The following is a 21,842-nucleotide window of genomic DNA, read 5'->3' as shown; positions in this document are numbered from 1 at the left end:
AATAAATGGATTATTATTTTGTCTTCATACACACACAATTTTTGTCAACCCCCCCCCTCGCACACACACAAACACTCTTTCCACTAGCACTGATATCACATTCCCTCTGTCCTTTAACTCCTTTTCCCTTCCTTATTTTTCTCTCACTCTCTCTCTCTCGTCTCTCATCATGCACTATTTTTTGTTCTCTCCTCTACCTCTCTCATTCTCTCTCTCTCTCTCTTTTTATCTTCCTCAAATCCCAAATTATTCTTTCTCTTACCCTCACTCTCAGTACCACAAACAGTTACCATCTGTTCAGACCCAGAGGGGTTTTAACTCTGTGTTAATGCCCTTCTGGCTCCAAGTCTAATAAATTGGCCAGTCAGTAAGAAACTCAAATGAATTAATTCACACATAGCTATACAAATGAGTGTCATCTATATTTGTCTTTGATTTACATTTAGACATTTATGCATTCATGTTATTATCGTTGGGACAAACAAAAAATAGAATTCTTGCAGAATCCAACAAGTAACCCCCCCCCCCCCACCCCCATATTTTCACTAACTTTGGGCAATCCATGATTGTGGAAAATTATAATCCATGGCGATTTCAATATGAGGAACCCACACTTTCGCTGATAATATTATGTACTGCGCCTAGAAACAAAGTATTAGGCACATTATATTAAAATGTGAGCTATAATTATTATTATAACAGTGTTCATTCCCACAAGCGGAAAAATGAATGAACAAATGAGCAAATGAATAAAAAGAACTGGTACAATTTCAAAATGTTTGTTTTTTAGATGTGTCTATCCACTGTCCCTGTTATTATCTACTTTCTCTGTCAAAATTTGCTTGACAGTTAAACTTAAAGACGCATAGTAGTGGGCTCTAATTGGGAATTAGACACCATTCAGGTCATTACCCAATAGCTGGTTTTGTCAATCCCCAGGATAAGCCTTCAGTTCTTATGACCAACATGCCTTATGCAATGCTCTGCATTTTCCACCAATCACCCCCCCCCTGCCCCCATATGGTAAAGTCATTATCTAACATTTCCATCACCCAAAGACTCTCAGATAGAGGAGAGGGTATTTTATGATGGGACCACGGGTTTGCTGTGTGCAGACTTGTACACCCATTAATGGTATTTCCACCATGTCTGGTGTCTGTGAATCATGGCCTTCTGCACATGGAAACTGACTACCATCTCCCTTTAACCCAATCAATACTGAATTCTTTCTTTCCTGTACGCTTAATACAGGAGCCATCAGCTTCCCACAGGCAACGGGTTAAATTCTTCCTTTCATGCAACCATGTAGCTTATAAGCTGGGCGAGCAGCGTCACGTTGAGACTGTTGCCTAGCAACCGATACTTTTGCTTCTTGGTGGAGCATTCTGGGAAACCTGCAGAGATCAAAGACATACGAGGGAGAGGAGAGGAGAAGAGAGGGGAGGAGAGGAGAGGAGAGGAGAGGAGAGGAGAGGAGAGGAGAGGAGAGGAGAGAGGAGAGGAGAGGAGAGGAGAGGAGAGAGGAGATGAGAGGAGAGGAGAGGAGAGGAGAGGAGAGGAGAGGAGAGGAGAGGAGAGGAAAGGAGAGGAGAGAGAGAGAGGAGAGGAGAGGAGAGGAGAGAAGGAGAGAGGAGATGAGAGGAGAGGAGAGAGAGAGAGAGAGGAGAGAGGTAAGAGGAGAGAAGAGAGAAGAAAAGAGAGGAGAGAAGAGAGAAGAAAAGAGAAGAAAAGAGAGGAGAGGAGAGGAGAAGGAGAGAGGAGAGGAGAAGGAGAGGGGGGGGGGGGGAGAGAGAGAGAGAGGGGGAGAGAGAGAGAGGGGGAGAGAGTGAGAGAGGGTGAGGGAGAGAGGGTGAGGGAGAGAGGGTGAGGGAGAGAGAGAGAGAGAGAGAGAGAGCGATTAGAAAATGACACAATCAATTATCTTTTCAAAAAAGCATTCAAGATAATTTCAATAGCTTCTTGCATAACTGATAGAATTCACATTGGGATTATGGATATGTTTGCACATTGCAATAGGTGAGGCACTGGACAGCCTGTACTACTGAAATTGCCCCTCGGTTGATTTCTTGCAAGTCTCTGCAATCGCTTTCCTCGTTAAATAAAGGCTATCCTGACTAAGAAACTCATTCGGGGGAGACTAAGGGCGCGTTTATCAAGGCTTGCCACTAGATATGTACATATCGTACCCCACTATTGAACCCCACTATCATACCCCACTATACGATCGTGATTTGCGGGATGTAGCGTTTATCGTCCCTTCACGATTCAAAATAAAGGCCTTGTGTCTGCCCAGCTGTTTTGACCCGGGAAGCAGACAGTTTCTCGGAGGTCAACTTCACACTCATGCTTGTACACAACACCTGGGTGGTCCTATTTGTATGTGAGGTTCAAAACAGCTTTGCGTTTATCGATCTCTCAGAAACGTGATTCTGGCTGTATGTCACATACAAAACACACCTTTTTGCGTCTTTAGATATGCCCATATCTAAAGCCCTTTAAAAAAGGCTTTGCGTTTATCAACTTCTAAATTTGCCTGAAAGACGTTTGAGAAACCTGATTCTAACCAAAAATTTGGTAGATAAACGCAACCCAAGTCAACTATCCACGCCTACTAATGACTCACAGAGACCCTGGTTAAAGATAAACTTGAGTTCTGGTAATGATAGAAAATAAATTGTCACAGAATCCAACAAATCTTTCACTGAATGTTCAAGCCATGTTCTCTCTACATACGATTCCCACACCAGAGCTCAAGATTAGATTTAACTAGATGGACCTTCGACCGCGCGCAGTCGAAAATGATGCCTCCGCCATGGAGCAATTTTGCAAACCAAAACAGAAGCAAGCTATTTTTGCATACATAATGAGCCCTGTGACCTTTGACATTTGACCTCATTACCCCCAAATTTAATCAGTTCATTGGCTCTGCAAGATAAATACATGAACTACATGAAAGTAGGGCAGGAATCCATCAATCAGTTCTTGAGATAATGCGATCATGAGCTATTTTTGCATACATAATGACCCCTGTGACCTTTGCCCTTAAATCTCATGACCCAAAAATGTAATCAGTTCAGTGGCTCTGCAAGATATATACATGACCCAAGTTTGGCAGGAATCCATCAATGGGTTCTTGAGATAACGCGATCACAAGCTATTTTTGCATACATCATGAGTCCTGTGACCTTTGACCTTGGATCTTGCGACCCCAAAATCTAATCAGTTCATTGGCTCTGCAAGATACATACATAACCCAAGTTTGGCGGGAATCCATCAATGGGTTCTTGAGATAACGCGATCACAAGCTATTTTTGCATACATAATGAGCCCTGTGACCTTTGACCTTGGATCTCGCGACCCCAAAATCTAATCAGTTCATTGGCTCTGCAAGATACATACATGACCCAAGTTTGGCGGGAATCCATCAATTAGTTCTTGAGATAACGCGATCACGAGAACGGGACGTACGGACGTACGGTACGGACGTACGGACGGACGGACGGACAACCCGAAAATATAATGCCTCCGGCTACTTCGTAACGGAGGCATAAAAACTGAGAATATTATCCCTTATATGGCGACATCAAAGGTCGGTCCCCAGACATAAATATTCTGATTGATACATGTCTGTAAAAATCCAATTACATACACACACTCACCAAAATCTTGAGGAAAGTGGTGCAAGTTGGCAACCTCTCTGGGTGAAAAATACCTGAGACGGAGCGCCTTCAACCTCTCCAGGCGTTCATCATCACTGCACGACCCGGAAGAGAAGGCTGCAGACATCTGGAATAAATGGGGGATTGTTCAGTAAGATTTAATAGAGGATATCATGAAATTGGGGGGGGAACATTTTAATATGGTCTGTTTAGAACAAAAAGGGCACACTTTTTCACAGAGTTAAGTGCCCTTCTGGCACCAAATAGATGCACCAAGATTCCAGACAGTTATCTACCTGATTATTATTGCCTATTGGTCCATGTGGTGCACAGCTTTCTAAATAACTCAACACGGCTTAACACAACAAATTTACAGTGTATGCGCTTGGAGAGCAAAATAATGATTGTTTTATTTACTTTGAGCATGTTTATGTAAAGGCGCAATATAAGTATCTATATGTATGTATGTATGTATGTTATTTTGTGATGTTGTCATGGCTGATTTTGTACATGACGACCTCCAGGAAGGACTTTTCATGCCACACTGAGTTGCTGAGAAGTTTAGTGTTAGGAAACGACAGGGGGAGGCAACCATATCCAGCATGATTATGGAAGCGGGCAAATCAGCGGCTGGAGTAGGCCCAGAGTGCGCCGGATCTGCACGTGGCGATTCCGATGGGGCACATTTTTTCCGTCTGTACTCGAGAAAGTCAGTCCTAAAATCAAAATGGCTTGTACAATATAGATAGTTGCGGAAAAGTTCTACGTTAGAAAACGTCAGGGAGAGGCGACAATCTCCGGGATGGTAATGGAAGCGAAAGGAGGAGGACGCCCAGAGAACACAGTAGAAGCCCACTTCTTCCGTCTGTACATCAATTCCAATGTGACGGACGAAAAGTTAAAGGAAACGATTCTGAATATGGAAAAGGGAAAGCGGGTGATTATAACCCAAGTCCTGAAATATCCTGGGAGTGGTCGATTGACCCCCAAATCAAAAGTAAGTGGACCCAATGCTAAACCTACTAGTATAATAATCATAGATTGATTGATTGACTTTTATTCGCCAAGCCTCCAACTTACACTGTACAACAAATTACAATATACCCAAATAACCGATTAAATCAGCTTGAATAGTACTCGTATTTAATATGTTGTTCATATCGACATATATTTTTTGCTGAACGTGTATTTGATTTGTTTTTGTATAATTTAAAAAAATATCATGTACATGTACATGTAGATTATTATAATTTTTATTTTTTGTGGTTTTATAGTAGCGATTGTTGTGATTAAAAGGCATTTTTATTTAGTTTGACTTTAATAGTATTATATTTTATGAGGATTTTATTTTGTTTCATTTCTTTCAGGTCATCACAAATGTTAGTGCTTTCGAATACGATGTCGCGGCACTGAATGAGTTTGTGCGACCGGCCACGGTAACCGTGGCGGATTCGAGAGGTTCAGCCAAAAAACGGCGACTCGGCGTCGAAGGAGATGTCGTTGAGGTAATAATGATTATTATAATAGTAGATAGAACCAGTGAGCTATTTGTAAGAACCAGTGAGCTATTTGTAAGAAACCGTAATCGTGGAATTGCCTATGTTACACTTTGTAATAAATGTGTCCATCTGTTATGTATGTTTTTTGTTTGAAGGGGTGGGGTGGGGTGGGGGGGGGGGGGGACGGCAGTACCAAATACAGGTGACTGTATCACACATTTAATTTTGATGAATATGTGCCATCAGGAAAAGTGTAAAAGTTCAAGTTTTTTTTTAAATATAGTTAAAGGTAAAGACCAGTATTGGAAACGCCCCAATTTCAAAATATGAAATGGAAGCTCTTATTACCAATCATGTGAAAGAATATGTTTTGAATATTACATGATACAAATTTTGACGGGAAACCGCCTACTAATTGATATATTTGGTAAATTAGTGTATCTCTCGCCTGTTGAGAGATATGAAATGCACGTGTCGCGCACGTGTGTGTAGTCCCATATACATCTTTCTGTGTACAGTGATTCTAACTTTATGAAGACTTGGCCAAATCTTAATCATTTTGATGATTCCAGAACCTTGCAGTACATCTATGCTAGATGATCAACCTTTTCTGATCGATTTCACAACGCTTCTTTCACAATGCAATCGCATGACCATAACTGGTCTTTAGCTTTAAAGGGAAAGCGAACTGGCACGCAAATAACTGTGAGATGATGTATTCACAACAGCGCCATCTCGTGGCTGCTTACGACCAGTGACTGTCTTTGAAACATGGACCCCTTAGACGCTTCCAAGTCCCTCAGTTTCTTCCGTCTATCCATTTTGTCTTGCACATGCACTTTGCGCTCCCACGCAGCCAGTGGCGGACAAATTTGCGAGCATAATTTGGTCACTGCATAAAACCTATATACCTATTCACGTAAAGTGCACCGTGCATGGATTGTCTAAAGACCGTCTCGGTGCGATCGACCGTAGTCTGAATACAAATACTGTACCATGCATACATTTCAACAGACTCATTGACAAATTAATTAGGCTATAATAATAATGAATATGCATGGCATTGGCAGTATATGGAAATATGTCAGGTGGCTTTTGTCACTTTTCGGTGATATTAAAGATATTACATTTTTTTTACTTTAGACAATACAGAACCTCCTTATAATTGTAGCATATTAAGTGACATTAATGGTAATTTTCTAAAAATTCATGTGGAATGAAACAGTACTTACATTATTGTAGAAAAATATGAAATATTTTAAACTGAATATAATACTACACTCTGAACATAAGAAATTGTAAGTGTGTGATATTATTAATAGCTCACTTGTTTGCATGTTGTTGATAACAACTTGATATTATGGATATCATTGTTTCATGATATACATGTAATGCCAATCATTAAAATGTTGTAACTTTGATATTCCACATCCAATTGAAACTTGTAATACTATGCTTGTCAAAATTTGTTGAGTTTATGTTATATTTTGAGTGGATTTCGATGTACAGCTTAACGATTAAAGTGTAGAGTTATTCAGTTATAAATGATGTTGTTAAATAATGTGGGGTAAAGTATTATTTTCATCATAATTTGTTTTTATTATTCATCTTGATATATATCAGGTAGGAGGGTTTGTGACAACAGACGAGTATTCGAGACAATCTCTTCAGATAGAAGGGGCTGGGAGCCGAATTGAGGTGGTGCTGTGGGGAGAGGCGGTAGTGAGGGAGTATGCAATCTCCAAGAAGGTTACATTCACTGCCTTGATTAAAGAGGAGAGGAGATTGTCGTGGACTACCTCTACTAGTGTGGAGGTAGGTTTTGCTATATCTGGATAATAAATCTTTATTCCTTTCGGTTGAAAAGATGTTCTGTAGAGGAAAGGTCAAACTAAATGTGACAGTATAAAAGCAAGGTTAATTGGTCTGTTGGACATGAACTAGGACTGTTTTTTGTTGTAATACCTTTTGCATTTTTGTTTGATAAGCATTGAAGTTCTAACTTGTGTTTTTTAATGATATTGAGTCAAGAAGAAACTGAATGTAATTTGGAAAGGATGATGCTATATGTAGAAATTGTGTTTGCATTGAGGCTGCAAAATTACCAGATTGATTAAACATGGAATCAATCGTTGTGAATTGCACCTTCCCCTTATGCAGTACAGCATGTTTGGGACTAAATGTTTATGATTAAATACTAATGAGCATTTTGAGCAATAAGCCATTTGAGCTTTAAGTTGGTCTTTAAGCTGGATTTGGCTTAATAATAAGAGCGTTTTGTTTTGGGGGATTTAAGTTTTTTGATGATATAAATATTATTTAATGAAGAAATCTGTCGGGGTTCTTCTTTAATGATTTTTGATAAATCAAAATTTGTGTGTCATCATCAGATATATATATTAGTGATTGGCATGAATTTCCTGGCACTGCTATTCAAACTGAATATTTCATGTAGCTGTAATGTATGAGAAATGGTCCTTATTTACCATTTGTGATGATGACTGCTGAATTTATCTAATATGTATATCGTTTGTTTAAATGTACATGTATGTTTTGTTCATTTTCGGATTTTCTATTGAGGTTATTCTCGAAAGTGGGGCGTTCCTTTTTGTGGGCGAGGGAGTGCCCTTCAACTTCGAGGTGGTGCTCCCTCTCCGAGTCCGCTACAGAGCGACTGCCAGTGGAATCGTGCAGACTATAACAGTAATGGTCGACGCCGAGGAGGCAGAGCAAGACGTGCGATCTAATGCGATCTAATGAATTATTCATTGAGCTTAAAAGTATAACAATTTTTGTCTTGATATCCTTTTTTTCTTAAAATATTTATATCTATTGTACTTTTTCGTATTTTTAAATAATTTATTAAAATGTATTAGTGTGTTATAATTAATGATACTTACATTTCTGAGTTTTTACTATTTTGTTTTAATTTTATGTCAACATTTAAATGATGCAGTTAAATGATTGTATTTGAAACGTTATACATTTCACATGTGATTTGCTTTTTAATGTTAACAAAACCATGTTGAAAAACAGTATACCTAAACGAATAATATGTTTATCGGTATTATGTGCGTTTTTCAAACATGTCCTCATTTCTATCTAATTGTTTTAATTTTGTTTATTTATTTAGGTTTATTTTGCCTCTTAACTTGCATATGAAATAACATGAACCACAACACAATGAATGGTTTCCGCTTGCAGCTATACATGTAACTGCAATCTTAGACAGGGTTCGAACTTCACCGAATTAGTAGAATGTGGAACTTTGTCTTCATAAAACGAGAGGCTTTCTGACTTGGGGTTAAAAGAGGCAAAAATTGGAAAAGTCTAAGGTGACTGAAAGGAAACTTACATCAGCCGAGAGATCAGTGCGCAGAACGGATCCTGTTCCTTCCACATAGTATGCATACCTAGACATAAAAGAGATTAAAAGATAGATCAGTTTTAGGTCGATATGCCATCTCCTTGTTCTGTTGTCTCCATTTCCTTTTATCTGCAACAGGAAGAAGAAACAAATTATTACTAACACTGTACATACTGTACATGTTAGTAAAAAATTAATCAAATGTGTCTGTTCTGTGTCAATTTCTAATGGATAAATGTCACAGAAATGCTATAGAGACTTGCTTAAATGTCTCTACTCCGATATTTATAATCATTAATTATCATCACTATCATCATCATCAAATTCAACTGATGTAGTGCTTTTCAATTGACAGAGCCTGCACTTTTACATAATTCTGTGAAATGTGAATTCTCATTGTCATCTTCAAGCCGGGGAAATAATATGTTTGCAGGGGCTCAGGGAGAACTGTAATACTGTTGAGGCTATCCCCGGCCTGGGTAAACAAGACATGAATAATAATAATCATATCAATGTGAACAGAGTGAGTTAATCATCAGAAGCAATTTTGAATAAATAATATATCATTATTATCATCATCCTCATAAATACTCACTATGAACATGACGGACAAAGAAAGAGGACAAAATATATAGTTCCTCATTCTACCCTCAACGATTGCTGTGGTAGACAAAGGCACATCCCTTCACTGCTATTATGTGGCACTGGTTTTTTTAACATACACCAAATGTGTCCACAATAGGGTCTGAAATGAAATCATGTTTACTCACTTCAAACATGTATTTTTAGGATCAGGACTATTCATATTTTTGAGAAATGCAAATTTTGGACCTTAATCTATCTTCTTATTTATTCACCAGATATGAATACTTTGAGTTTTTACAATTTTGTTGTGAACTATAGCATATCTAATAACTGTGATATAAAACTCATTTGCTATTAACTTCACCAACAAATATGTTGGTCTTTAAGAATATGTTTCAGAGATTATTCATGCAAATTTTTGAGTTTCTATCTTGAAAAATACAGATTTTGTGTCCCTTGAAAGTGAAAAATAGCTCCAAATTAGGGTTTTGACAATAACAAGTTTTTATTTCAATAGGTAAAATGTTTTTTTCTTAGGTCAAACTTATTTTATTATAACAACTGATGATATAAGTTAAATACATCCCAAAAAATTGGGGAACCAGTGCATTGCCTAATAATTTTCATATGTCACACCACTGGTGTTTCGGACGTTACACACTGTTAACATCATAACTTTATTCAAGTTAATTGCTTTTCTTTAGGTATTATTGACCTAAGTTACATTAATTGTTTGCAGAAAAATATTTCTTTAACATTTATTGAAAAACTTGTGCAGTTTTAATTAATTTTACACATATACCTAGTTTGTCTTCATCGACTACTCAATTTATGTAAGGTAAACTATTCATTTCAGGAACGTGTAGTTAAAAATGCTTATGTGATCTAACAAAGTGAAATATGGAGCTAATAGCAATTGTAGTCATCACAACTCCTAGAAATTTCACTTTATACAAACATACTCTCTTTTGCAGGTTATGAACAACAGTGTACAATATATGCTATAGTTTGTTTCGGATGTTACAAGATGTGAACATTTCAATCAGATCATCAATTTCTTCAAACTTTACAACATAGATGTTTACTCGGCTTGCTTTGTACTTTGCCTTAAACTAGATTCATGTAGTGTGTCATTCAATAATATTGCTATCACATACATGTACAGTGTGTACAGTGTAAGCAAAACATTACAAAAATACTTTTAACAAATAAAAGTATACAAAAGTATCCCCAACCATTTAAGTAATAAGAAATATGGGAATCCTAATTCATTGTACATGTACATCCCGATTTTTTGCATAAATTTGAGGAAGTTACTATATCTTTAGGATCATGAAATGATCATTAACATGTACATTTTGTTATGAGGGTCAAGCATTTGAAAATTATTTGTACATAAGGCTAGTACATTTGAGGGTAATTCATCCAATGAAAGGAAAAAATTATGAATTAATTAATTTTGAAGAGGCTACACCTTATTTTCATGTTCATGCTTTATTACCCCCACAAATTGGTAATCCATTTTCTTGTCATTTGGAAATTTGGCAGATCTACATCTATGTCAACATTATGTTGTACAAGTTTCTATAATTGGTATCGGATACTGATTACTGATTATTGTTTTATAATGGAAGCCTTTGTGCTCATCAATTGTACATGTATGCAACCAATGAGTGTGTCATGTACATGTAGTGTGCAAGCCAATTTCATAAATCTGCTTGATAAATTGTTATTATTAAGCGTAAATGCCAATTCCAGTTTTGGATAATGGCAGTAGCAATCCTTTCTACATAGATTAGTTACATGTACTGAGTGCCCTTTTAAAAATGTATTTTCAGATGAAAATACTTATTTCTCATAAATTTTTAGAAAAACATTTTAATTTGCTTGATTTTATCAACTTCATATACCTGTATCATATCCATGTCATGACCATGCACACTGGGTATTGCTTAAGTGGGTGATTTTGATTTTTGTAACCTACCAGATAGTGTAAATTGACCATACAATCTTTGGTTATATGACATCATTTTGAACAGCCTCTATAAAAATGAAAACCTCATGATTTGCAAACACACACCAATGTAAATAGCAAAAGGAGAGGTTGATCAAATGAAATTTGCTATTCTCACATCTATCATTGCCCCTCATTTGAACTAGTTAAAGTATGAAAATGTCTGTTAACAGTTTAATGTAACGTCCGAAACGTGCCAACAGCATACCAGAAAGTGCTCTTAAAGTGGCTGAATATTTGTTACGAGTCACTTTTGTTGAGATTTTTTCTGATAAATTACAATTAAGGATATACTGAAGCAGCCAGCCATGCCTTGCATCACAAAGTGTGGCTTCAATATTTTATGTTTTATAAGTCAATTTTGCAGAAAATCTAGATATTTTACGGATTATTTGATTTTTGGCATCATATTTCTACACATTTTTATATTTATATCTGAATAAAATCATCAAAATAGTGTTTTTAACAGGAGTGTCCATTGTGAAATGGTAACTTGCAGATATGATCGAAAATTAGGTGAAATTTGTCGACTTTGTGTTAACAATATAATTGTGTAACGTCCGAAACACCATTCTTGTGATTACAACAAATTAATGGATTTGAAAGACCTGATTTGTGTTTTGACTTGTGTTAAGACTTATAATAACTTATTTCATAATGATTTATTCACTCTAGATACCTTAAAATATGGATTATTATCATTTTATTGGTATTTTTTGTTTCGGACGTTACATTTGTTTCGGACGTTACAACTGTTAACGGAAAATTGGTTTTAACTATAAAATAGTATTGTAGTAATGTATTGCAAATTTCTTTGTTTTGGTGGGTAGCTGCAATGAGATGTTAACAAAATGTTATGATAGATATATCCTGCTGTTCATATATTTTCTGCTACTTCAACTTGAAAATTGTTTCGGACGTTACAAAACTGTTTATGGAAAATGAGACAACTTTTTCAAATTTTGAGTATATTTCTAATATAAGCGCTACTATAATTAAATTATATTTTCTTTTAATATAATCACTTGGAGCAACTAATAAACTCACTCAAACCATATACAATCTCATTAATTTGTTGTTCTAGTGGGTTAAATGAGGGTCTACATTGTTTACGGAAAATGTAACGTCCGAATCGCCATTTTCAATTGCACTTTTCCATTAAAATAGGGGAGTTGATTCAGATTACTGTTAAGTTTCTTTAAGATCCACTCATGCTCATTAATCATCAATAGAAAAAAAACATATTGTTTGTGGCTATATATTTTTTTCAGCTCCGACCAAAATGGCATGTCAATTTTGTTACAAAATTCCGTAAACAATTTGCTGTTCAGGGATATCTCATGCGCATAAAGCAACAATGAAAATTTTTCGTTAAGCTATGGGAGGTTAACCTAGGTCCATGCTACAATAAAAAGTTGTTACTGATTTCTAATTATTTATCTTTGGAAAGTTTCAGGCTCTCAAAGGGCCATTTAGGTATTTGGTCATAGTTAAAAAAACCAGTGCCATGTACAAATGTGTAGAACAGGTGAATATGGATGCGACACCTGTTCTACACATTTGTACATAATAGCAGTGAAGGGATGTTTCTTTGTCTACCACAGCAATTGTTAGGGTAGAATGAGGAACTGTATATTTTGTCCTCTAACTTTGTCCGTCATGTTCATAGTGACTGGTACTGTAGCTACTTACGCCTTTGTGAAGCAGCGAGTCTTTGTATCCTCCACCGTCACTATGTCCATCACGTTAACATACTTGAGTAAAATCCTGTCCGGTATTAGGTACTCCGCCATAGACTCTTCACTCAAATCGGCCTGAAGGTAGTCGCCTATTTTCCTTCTCTCATCATCCTCACCCGTTTCCTGTTCATTCTGTTCACTTGAAGACACCATATCTTCACAGCTACCACTCTTCACATTATCTGTTCTTTCCTTCTCATTCAAATGCTGCTCATCTGTTTTTCTTTCAATACTTTGCTCATTCAGGGATACCATACTAGATTCATCTTGCCCTGTTCTTTCACGTGACTCTGTTAATTCCATATTTGTCTGCTCCTGTGAGGACACCATAGAGTTGTCACAAACCAGTCTGCTAGTTTCCTTTATCTCATTTGGCATTAAAGGCATATTCACTCTGTGCTGTACTAGTTGAGTGCCATGTTCCTCTTTGAACTGTAGAGGGCGCTGTTTGGCAAGCATGAAGTAGCGTACACGTTGATTGGGTATGCCAATATTCATAGGTGATAGTAGGAATTCCTGTAACATTAAAAAAGAAAAACTCTGATAAATAGAGGAAATTTCAAATACACAGGGTGTTAACTAAATGCAAATAAATGCGAGTACCGGTATAGCAGATATCCCATACTTTTACCATATTTTAAGCCCATTTTCTTTAAAATGGTTATCAATAACTGCAGCAACTCTATGAAACATGTGATCACAGCCAATCAAATCAATTACTAACCGATATAAATTAATAGAAACAGGGTAAAATGATAATAAACTGATTTGATAAAGTGTTTAATACAATACACCGTCTGTAAGCGCTTTACAGATATGATATCATTAACTTATTCATCAGATTCATTCATGCACAATGTGTACAGTCTCCACTCCCCGGGGAGTATTCCTACCATATGGTCTCCGTGGGGGCATAGGCAATTACTAACACAAAGGCTTCTATCATCCTACGAGGTCCACATTTCTCTCTTGGGTATGGAGTGGCAAATGTAGATTAATGCCGTGCCAAAAGACATTATAGAGCCGTGTCTGGATCGAACCACAACCTTTGAATTTTAAGTCAAGTACTCAACTATGACACCTCTACGGTAATCACTCCTACCATGAGCTTAAATGAATCATGAAATCAAGATTACAAATCATTACTTTGAACGAATAATAGATCACTTGGCTCTTCATAAAAGTTAGCAAATTTAGTTGATCAACATTCTCATCACACCAAAGCACAAATAAGAAAAATGATTTTCACCTCCAATTATTTTTTTTTAATTATTAAATAATTACCTGAAAGACGTAATTGCACTTCTGAAGAGTCTCCACAAGAAAGTTTCTATGAAACAAAGACAAAGATTGAAAAACTGACAGAATCCTCAATTGAACATTGCTACAGGTCATATCAATACAATTTCTTAGATTTTTTTAGAGTCTATAAAGACACTTTTTTAAATCAAAATACCAATGTTTATTCGGTGATCTGTGAAATAGAAATCCAACAGTAAAAAATGAAGATATTTGACTTACACCAACTTTTAAAGCCATATCTTACTGTAAACCACTCCAGCAAAGCAGAGAGTCGATGCTATTGCATATTGACCTCTAGCACTGCATTACGTGTTAATAGGCAGCAATTGCACACATGAATAAGTCAATACACTATGACACATGAATAGTCAATAACACACAAATGCACACAATAAAGACGATGTGGCTGTCATCAAGTTTGACAGTAGACTCACGATTTGAATTTTTGAATTATTCTTTCTAACATCGGTAAGTTGAAAAAATTGTATTTTACTGCTATTTTAGGTGTCGTCAATTGTTACCAAAGCAACGATTTTGAGTGAAATCAGTCAAGTTTTGTACAGTGGTGTTTGAAATGTTGAGAATCAATAGAACAGGTTTTAATACACAGCCAGGATAGTAATGCAGCTATGTGTGCTGTAAATTAATATTTCCATAATGTGTGCAGAGCTTTTCATTAACTATGATTTTAAGAGAATTAAGTTGATACACTAATTTTGAAGATCCCATACCTTAAATACACAATCATTCATGTTTACTATTGTAATCAACATTTCAAATGCAATGGCATGACAATTTTTTTAATTTTCCTTTGAATCTACTAAAATAATAGAAATGTTGCCCATTTGAATGTAGTATACCTTGTTTCCGATGTGTCAAATCCTTTCACGTTTTCCACCAGTAAATAGGTCGGTTTCTTGGCCATTCTGTAAAATAAAACACAAGTACAAGAGGGTTTTAATAGAATATCAAAAATTACATCTATCAACTCTCAAATTCACTTAATATAAATGCCTAGTGAAACCTACCTTATTAATTATCGATGTGGCTTTTATTTTGGCTAGAAGATTTCAATGCAGTAAAATTCTGACAAAACTAGTCTGACATGATTGATGACTGGAGCTGCACTGCTATATTTAATACATCTTCAAAATGGCTGCCAAGATGGCTGACATGCAGTCCATGAAACAATAACAACCAATCACAAGATTGTACCTGAAGTAAGGAACCAATAGAAGGCCTGAGGAAAGATAGAGTGCCATGTGTCTATAGTGAGCTGGGCTGAAGAGCCAAGAGATAGAAAAAGATAGAATGTGTGTGGTGTGTTGGTGCTATGGCAAGCAATGTTGAATGGGTACAGGATGAATAGGGACAGAACAATAGAAGTCAAGAGCTTAACAGACATCAGGTGATGAATGTAGGTCAGGAGTGTCCTGAAGCATGACAGAGTGGAAAGCTAAGCGTAAATTAACAAGCAGGAAGCTGTAATGAATGGACATACTGTCTCAAAAGAATTTCTGAGGGAAAGATATTCAAGATTAACTTGGCTTAAAAACAAGAAATGTAACCCTCTCCAGCCATCAAATCCATCAACAGCTGTCCTTTTCAATGCACAGATCCCCTCTGGCATTCCAAATATTATGAAATGTTACGCAACGCCATCTGCTTCCCTAAGATCTCTAATACTCTCTGTCTTAAAAATATGCAAACAATTTTCTGCACCCCTCCAAATTGCGGGTCAATCAAAAAAATTCTATGTGACTCATTTTCTTAGGAATCAAATGCATTTTCATAAAAAGTCATAGTATCTTTAAAAATGAGGACATTTTTCTGTGAAGATGGAATATTATGTAAGGTTTTAATTTTACTAATCTAAATGGTTACTTGTTGAATTACTATTCTCATTATTATTTAGAAGCTAAATCAGGAAAATGATATCTGTGGCATCTTTTCATAAATTTGACAGTTGAAGACTTAAGAGAGTATGCCTAAAGTCACTCTGATCCATAATGAAAGAAGAGAAGAGAGCAGAAAAGGGAAGTGAAGAAATGGAGCCATATTGGACAGGAGAGGAAATGAGAGAGAATTGGATCTCGAAACAGAAGGAGAGAGAAGAGAACTTGTGAAGAAAGAGGAGAGCTCTGATATGAGAAGAGAGTAGAATTAAGGGAAGGGATAGAGAGAGAGAGAGAGAGAGAGAGAGAGAGAGAGAGAGAGAAAGAGAGAGAGATCTACTAAATACAATTGCCACTTTCCTTAAAACAGATTGCAGGACAATCCATAATGTGCAGTGAGCTTAAGATTTTAAGAAAAAGGTCCTCAAAAGGCTCTTGGTTGATTACTAATAAACAATTACACATTATATACATGAAGTTGCTTTCATTGCAGAGAAGCAAAATTGCAGTATCAAAATAAATATATGTTTTTAGAGAGCAAAAAGGACATTATCTGATATGTTTTAAACATGGAGTTATCACCTTTCTGGCTCTCAACAGACGATACAAATTTAAAGCCCCACTGTACTACTTGTATCTACTTGCTTCCTCTATATAGAAAACTTCCCCAATCGGTGCCTGTTGGTCCCCCATGATCCACTTTTTCTTATGTTAATTGAGAGCTGAGTTGATGAGATAGCCACCTGTCAGTGACCACGCTGTGTGGTCTAGTCCCTTCTGGGTAAACTAGTACAGATGGCCTTTAAAAGAAATAGACTTACTCAGCAAGGTTCCTCATTATGTTGAAGAAAGCGTTTGTCCTGGCATCGTTCTTGTCTCCTTTCAATCCAACTCTGGCAAAAGAGATTCAAGAAATTAAATTTGTATGAATAACAACAAATAATAATACAAATACAAATACATATAGCGCTTAATACATAAACAATATTTCAAAGTGCTTTATATATGTATCACTACCAAAGACATCAGATTCAGGCTTGTCAGCACACAGTACATCTATATGCACTTCCTCCTCTCCCTGGGGAGTATTCCAGCCAAGTGCCATTTAACAAACAGTTCAGTTTGGATATGGTCTTTAAGTTTTTCCAGTGCGATATGAATCTATACCAGTGTTAAAAGGGTTGACATAGAGCTAATTTTGAGACATTTTGCAAAGCCATTGTGTTGCACAAAGCAATACTTTCTTTAATTTGTGCCTTTTGTTTTGCGGCAAACAAGCAATCATGCACAGAGGTGAAGAAAGAAATCAAAGTGTTAAATTCCTTTCCCTCTATAATCGGGGGTACAGTTTACCAACACAGTAACACCAAGATTAATAATAATAATATACCGCAAAAGTTATGAACCTCTCAAGGGGAAATTAAGAATGCAGTCTGTTTTGTATACTTTTCACACAGAATATTTCAGAAAAAGAGAGGAAACTATGGTTCAAAACAGTAGCTTGAAGACTAAAAAATAGGAATGGTTGGCAGCTATGAAATAATGTTGGAGTCCTATAAAGCACTCATGGCGCTCGATTATCATTACCCTGGCTTTAGTGCAACTAACTACCATTTCAGCACTTTAACATTGTAAGGACAATTATTCATACCACAAACCACCTCACCTGGGTGGAGTATGGCAAATGTAGATTAATGTCTTGCCAAAGGGCATTGGTGCTGTGAAAGGGATTTGAACCCTGTACCTCGTGGTTCATAGTCTAGAGACGCATCCACTGTACCACAACACCTCAAAAAAAGATGATTTTGAAGGTCCAGCAACGTAACTCCATATTTTGCCAAAATGAGTTTTTGAATCAAAATGTTCAGAAAAACGACTTATTACTCCACCCCACACCCTTTGAAGTCAATGGCTAGTGAAACATAGACTTAAGTCCTTAGGGCTCAGTGACACATAAACCACTTTTTCGGCAAAATGGCCAAAATGGAGTTACGTCCTTGCGTCCATTTCTTACCTTGTGAATGGTTGACAAGGAGGGCTCATTACAAACATATCAGCATCAAACGAAGCAAAGTCATCTACGGTAAATCCCTGCAATTATACAAAATTTGAAGAGAATTTGAAGTTAGAAAGCGCCCAAAAATGAGCAAGGGCACAAAAAGTACCCCTTTGTGCCCTGTTAACTACATAATCATATAAAATTCAGTCTATATTTCAATAATGATATACAGGAAGCCCTTTAGCCACTTAGGTAAATGGAAGTGCTCTAAAAGAAACAGTCATTATCAATGTAAATGATAATGTGAGAATGACGGAGGGGGGGGGGGGGGGAGAGAACAGTAAGAGATGGAGACGGGCATATTTAAGAAAAAAACAGAAAGAGAAAGAGAGTCGGAGAGAGACAGACATCACCAATATTGATAACGTTCTATACACTCTTTCACCAATATTGTTTCCAAGTTCTATGCACTTTTTTATCAAATAATGCAACTTTACACAAGACAGTTTTTTATTTAAAGGTAGATTTTGCCTTTGGTACTGTAAACTAATAAATAATCTCTTGCCAATAACCACTGTATTACACCAATCATTCAAACCACTGCCAAACTCACAAATCCTCTCTCCCAAGTCTCCAACTTATAATCAAAACTGAGCCCTAAATTAATACCACTCACTCAGTGTAAGTCCAGTCCAGCTCTGCATGTGTTTTATTGTACATACAAGAACCCACTATTATTATTATTTATTATTACATGTAGCATGCTGTCCATGTGCAGCCTCATGCAAAGTATATTCAAATGAAATACATTACCAACCAATGGCAAAATAGGATTCAAGAATAAAACTGAATATTCATAAGGAAAAGGAGAAGAGAACCATCGATAAGTAAGAGGTGGAAATATGTAAATGAGAAGAGAACTTACCACCTGTTTTAAGAGTTGGTATGTGGAGGAGATGAATGGAGGAAATGAATATGCAAATGATGTGAAATGAATATGTATAGAGAGAAGAGACTAGAGAAACGAAGAGTAATTGTGAAAAATACAAGTAGGGAATAAGTCTAATTTTAACTCTTACAGTATTGAAAATGTTAAAACTTGAAATGCTAACCTCTAAGTTTCTCTGCATGAGGTTGACTTCAGGGAAGTTGTGTTGGTATACAGCATTGGCTACCGTGTTGATTTCCACAGCAGCTACCACAGTACACGGGACTCCACAGGCTGGAATATAAAGAAAGAAAATAGCAAATTTGGGTTAACCGGTAAAAGTTTAAAGTTGCTAAAGCGTGGGTATATAGAGGGCAGCAGACGGACATACGCACAGGAGCGTAATACCCATTGGCTCAGTGTTATGAAGTGATCGCCAAGTTGCCTACTTCACAAACGACTATATACCCACGCATGAACATCTTTAAAGCTAATCTTGAGCTCTGGTATGGGAATCATATTTTGAGAAAAAATGGGCTATGATATCTTCTGGATTGTTTATCCTGCAGTAGATTGGTTGTTTGAACCAGTGAAATAAAAACAAAAACAAAAGCTTCCTGAAGTTCCTGGGTATGTCATCTTCGATAAAAACCACAACAAAGATGAATGCTGTTGATAAAATTAAAGAGTCCAATCTGCTGCTTGCCAGTGAAAGTTGATATGAAGAAAAAATGTGCGAGGGAATGAAGATGCTGATAAATGTCCTAAACTGTACGGTACGAGCTCGGTAGAAAACATGTTCCCTATCTGAAAACTTCCTACTAAGTGGAATCTCCAAAACAGTGGAGGGATCAACTAAGAAGAAGGTGTAAGAACAGGTGAATATGTATGTGACACCTGTTCTACAGATTTTTACATAATAGCTGTGAAGGGACGTTCATTTGTCTACCATAGCAATTGTTGAAGGTAGAATGAGGAACTGTATATTTTGTCCGCTTTCTTTGTCCGTCATGTTCATAGTGTGACGTAGCAATAGCAGAAAACAAGTGATGACTGCTGACTGGAGCTGAATAGAAACGAATGTCTTTGCTCTTTTAATCTCCAGTGAAATAGGTGCAGACACTATGAACATGACGGACAAAGAAAGCGGACAAAATATACACACTATGAACATGACTGACAAAGAAGCGGACAAAATATACAGTTCCTCAGGTAGACAAAGGAACATCCCTTCACTGCTATTATGTAAAAATGTGTAGAACAGGTGTCAAATGCATATTCACCTGTTCTATACATGTTTACATAATAGCAGTGAAGGGATGTTCCTTTGTCTACCTGAGGAACTGTATATTTTGTCCGCTTTCTTTTTCCGTCATATTCATAGTGCATGCTTTGCCTTTGAAAACAGGAAATGCTGAGTGAACTTTTACTACAGTACAAGCATCATTCAGTGGAGGAAGGATACAAGAGAGATCCAGAATAAAGAAATTTTATAATAAACTCAAAAAATGATGGACACAAAAAAGTCACAATAAATCAATATGATGGTCAAAAATATTAAAACAAAAGAAATATGAAATTGAAAAGAAGCAACAAACTTGACTAAGATTGTCATAATAAAGTTTAAAAATCGCCAACTTCAGCCTACTCATGGTCCTTCCACCCCCCCCCCCCCTAAAGGAAAGAGAAGTCACAGAAAGACACACATTCAGGACATTTCAGCACGTACATGTACAGTTCACGTGCAGGTGCATGCAGTCATTGTCAGTCAGGCACAATTAAAAAGTCGACACAATTTGCAGTAAGTGGGCACGTTGTAAAGAAATTTGGTGCATGCCCTTGTTATTTTCACCCGGAAAAACTAGAAACCATCCCATATCATTAACTAAATAACTTTAAATTGATCAAATACCTTTCACGGCACAGTGAAGACCTCCAACACCACTGAAAAATTCCACAACACGAAGATTCTTGGTTTTTTGGTCACGATCGGATTGTTCACTGGAGGCTTCCAAGGCTTCCATCTTGAATATTGTTAGTCTTTGAGATCAGACCGCAGACAGAATCTTGATGTAGATACCTCTGGCAAAATTAACGTCAATCAATATAAATAACCAAGTAATCGAACATTATCTTTATCAAAATTTAGAATATGAATAATTTCTTTCAATTCTTCTTCGATGCCTTTAATTGCAAATAAAATGAAAGCTTGGATCAAGACGTGGTGTGTTGTCATAAAGGGGTACATATCTACAGACTAATCAATAATTCAGCACTCCTCCGAGAATTATGTACGCAACAGGTGAATGCATGCTTGCAAGGATATTGGACGAAGAAGGGGAAAAAAAGGAGGGGGTCATCTTTGGCGCTTCCTTTTAGGCCTATCATTCCCCTCGTCGGTCGACCCCCTTCTAATATTCTCCTCGCTCTCATCTCTCTCTATTCTTTTTCTCTCTCTCTCTCTCTCTCTCTCTCTCTCTCTCTCTCTCTCTCTCCCTCTCCCCCTTTCCCCTCCCCTCTCCCTCTCTAAAACATACAGGAAGATACCAGTTTCGATTTTTACAGCAATACCGTCATGGCAAAGATAATCTACCAAAGACTTTATTGAAAATCGTTTGCACGCCGTCCCGTCAACCACCCCCCCCCCCCCTCCCAACAAAAATAGTTTGACGTCCCTAGATATGAATACTAACATTTGGAACGTATAGACATCATACTTTGAGGCGAAAAAGAGACAGGTTAGTCCTAAAAGCTGAAGGCCAGTGCGAGGAGATTCAACAGGTAAGCATCAATCATGGCGACGGCTAAATGCAAAATCGCGTTCTGAAGGACGAGATGAACCTGAAATTGAAATA

General features: G+C 36.9%; 1 protein-coding gene across 2 annotated transcripts; it reads right to left on the bottom strand.

The window, feature by feature from the left end:
* Window positions 1–403: 403 nt before the first annotated feature.
* LOC115918932 (tRNA (cytosine-5-)-methyltransferase-like) lies at window positions 404–20,985 on the bottom strand. 2 transcript variants are annotated; one of them, XM_030994997.1, is made up of 10 exons: window positions 20,900–20,985; window positions 19,172–19,281; window positions 18,075–18,151; window positions 16,882–16,953; window positions 15,026–15,091; window positions 14,148–14,193; window positions 12,817–13,379; window positions 8,514–8,571; window positions 3,660–3,786; window positions 404–1,394 (listed from the first exon to the last, which is right to left on the bottom strand). In XM_030994997.1, the coding sequence occupies exons 2-10, from the start codon at window positions 19,187–19,189 to the stop codon at window positions 1,294–1,296; spliced, it is 1,128 nt and encodes a 375-aa protein (XP_030850857.1). In that variant the 5' UTR covers window positions 19,190–19,281; window positions 20,900–20,985; the 3' UTR covers window positions 404–1,293. The 2 variants fall into 2 exon arrangements, with proteins under 2 accessions (XP_030850857.1, XP_030850864.1); XM_030995004.1 differs by lacking the exons at window positions 16,882–16,953; window positions 18,075–18,151; window positions 19,172–19,281; window positions 20,900–20,985 and adding an exon at window positions 15,194–15,254.
* Window positions 20,986–21,842: the final 857 nt, after the last annotated feature.

The sequence above is a fragment of the Strongylocentrotus purpuratus genome, unplaced genomic scaffold (genome assembly GCF_000002235.5).
Source record: "Strongylocentrotus purpuratus isolate Spur 01 unplaced genomic scaffold, Spur_5.0 spur5_contig_852, whole genome shotgun sequence".
NCBI lineage: Eukaryota > Metazoa > Echinodermata > Echinoidea > Camarodonta > Strongylocentrotidae > Strongylocentrotus > Strongylocentrotus purpuratus.
The sequence above is the reverse complement of the archived record's forward strand: the minus strand, read 5'-3'. Positions and strand labels throughout refer to the sequence as shown.

Bases quoted from the DNA above. Each gene is read 5' to 3' on its own strand.
- LOC115918932 (XM_030994997.1), bottom strand. The intron at 15,092-16,881 runs GTAAGTCTATTT...TTTATTTTACAG, and splicing joins ATAATGAGGAACCTTGCTGA to AATGGCCAAGAAACCGACCT. The intron at 8,572-12,816 runs GTAAGTAGCTAC...TTTTATGTCTAG, and splicing joins ACTCGCTGCTTCACAAAGGC to GTATGCATACTATGTGGAAG.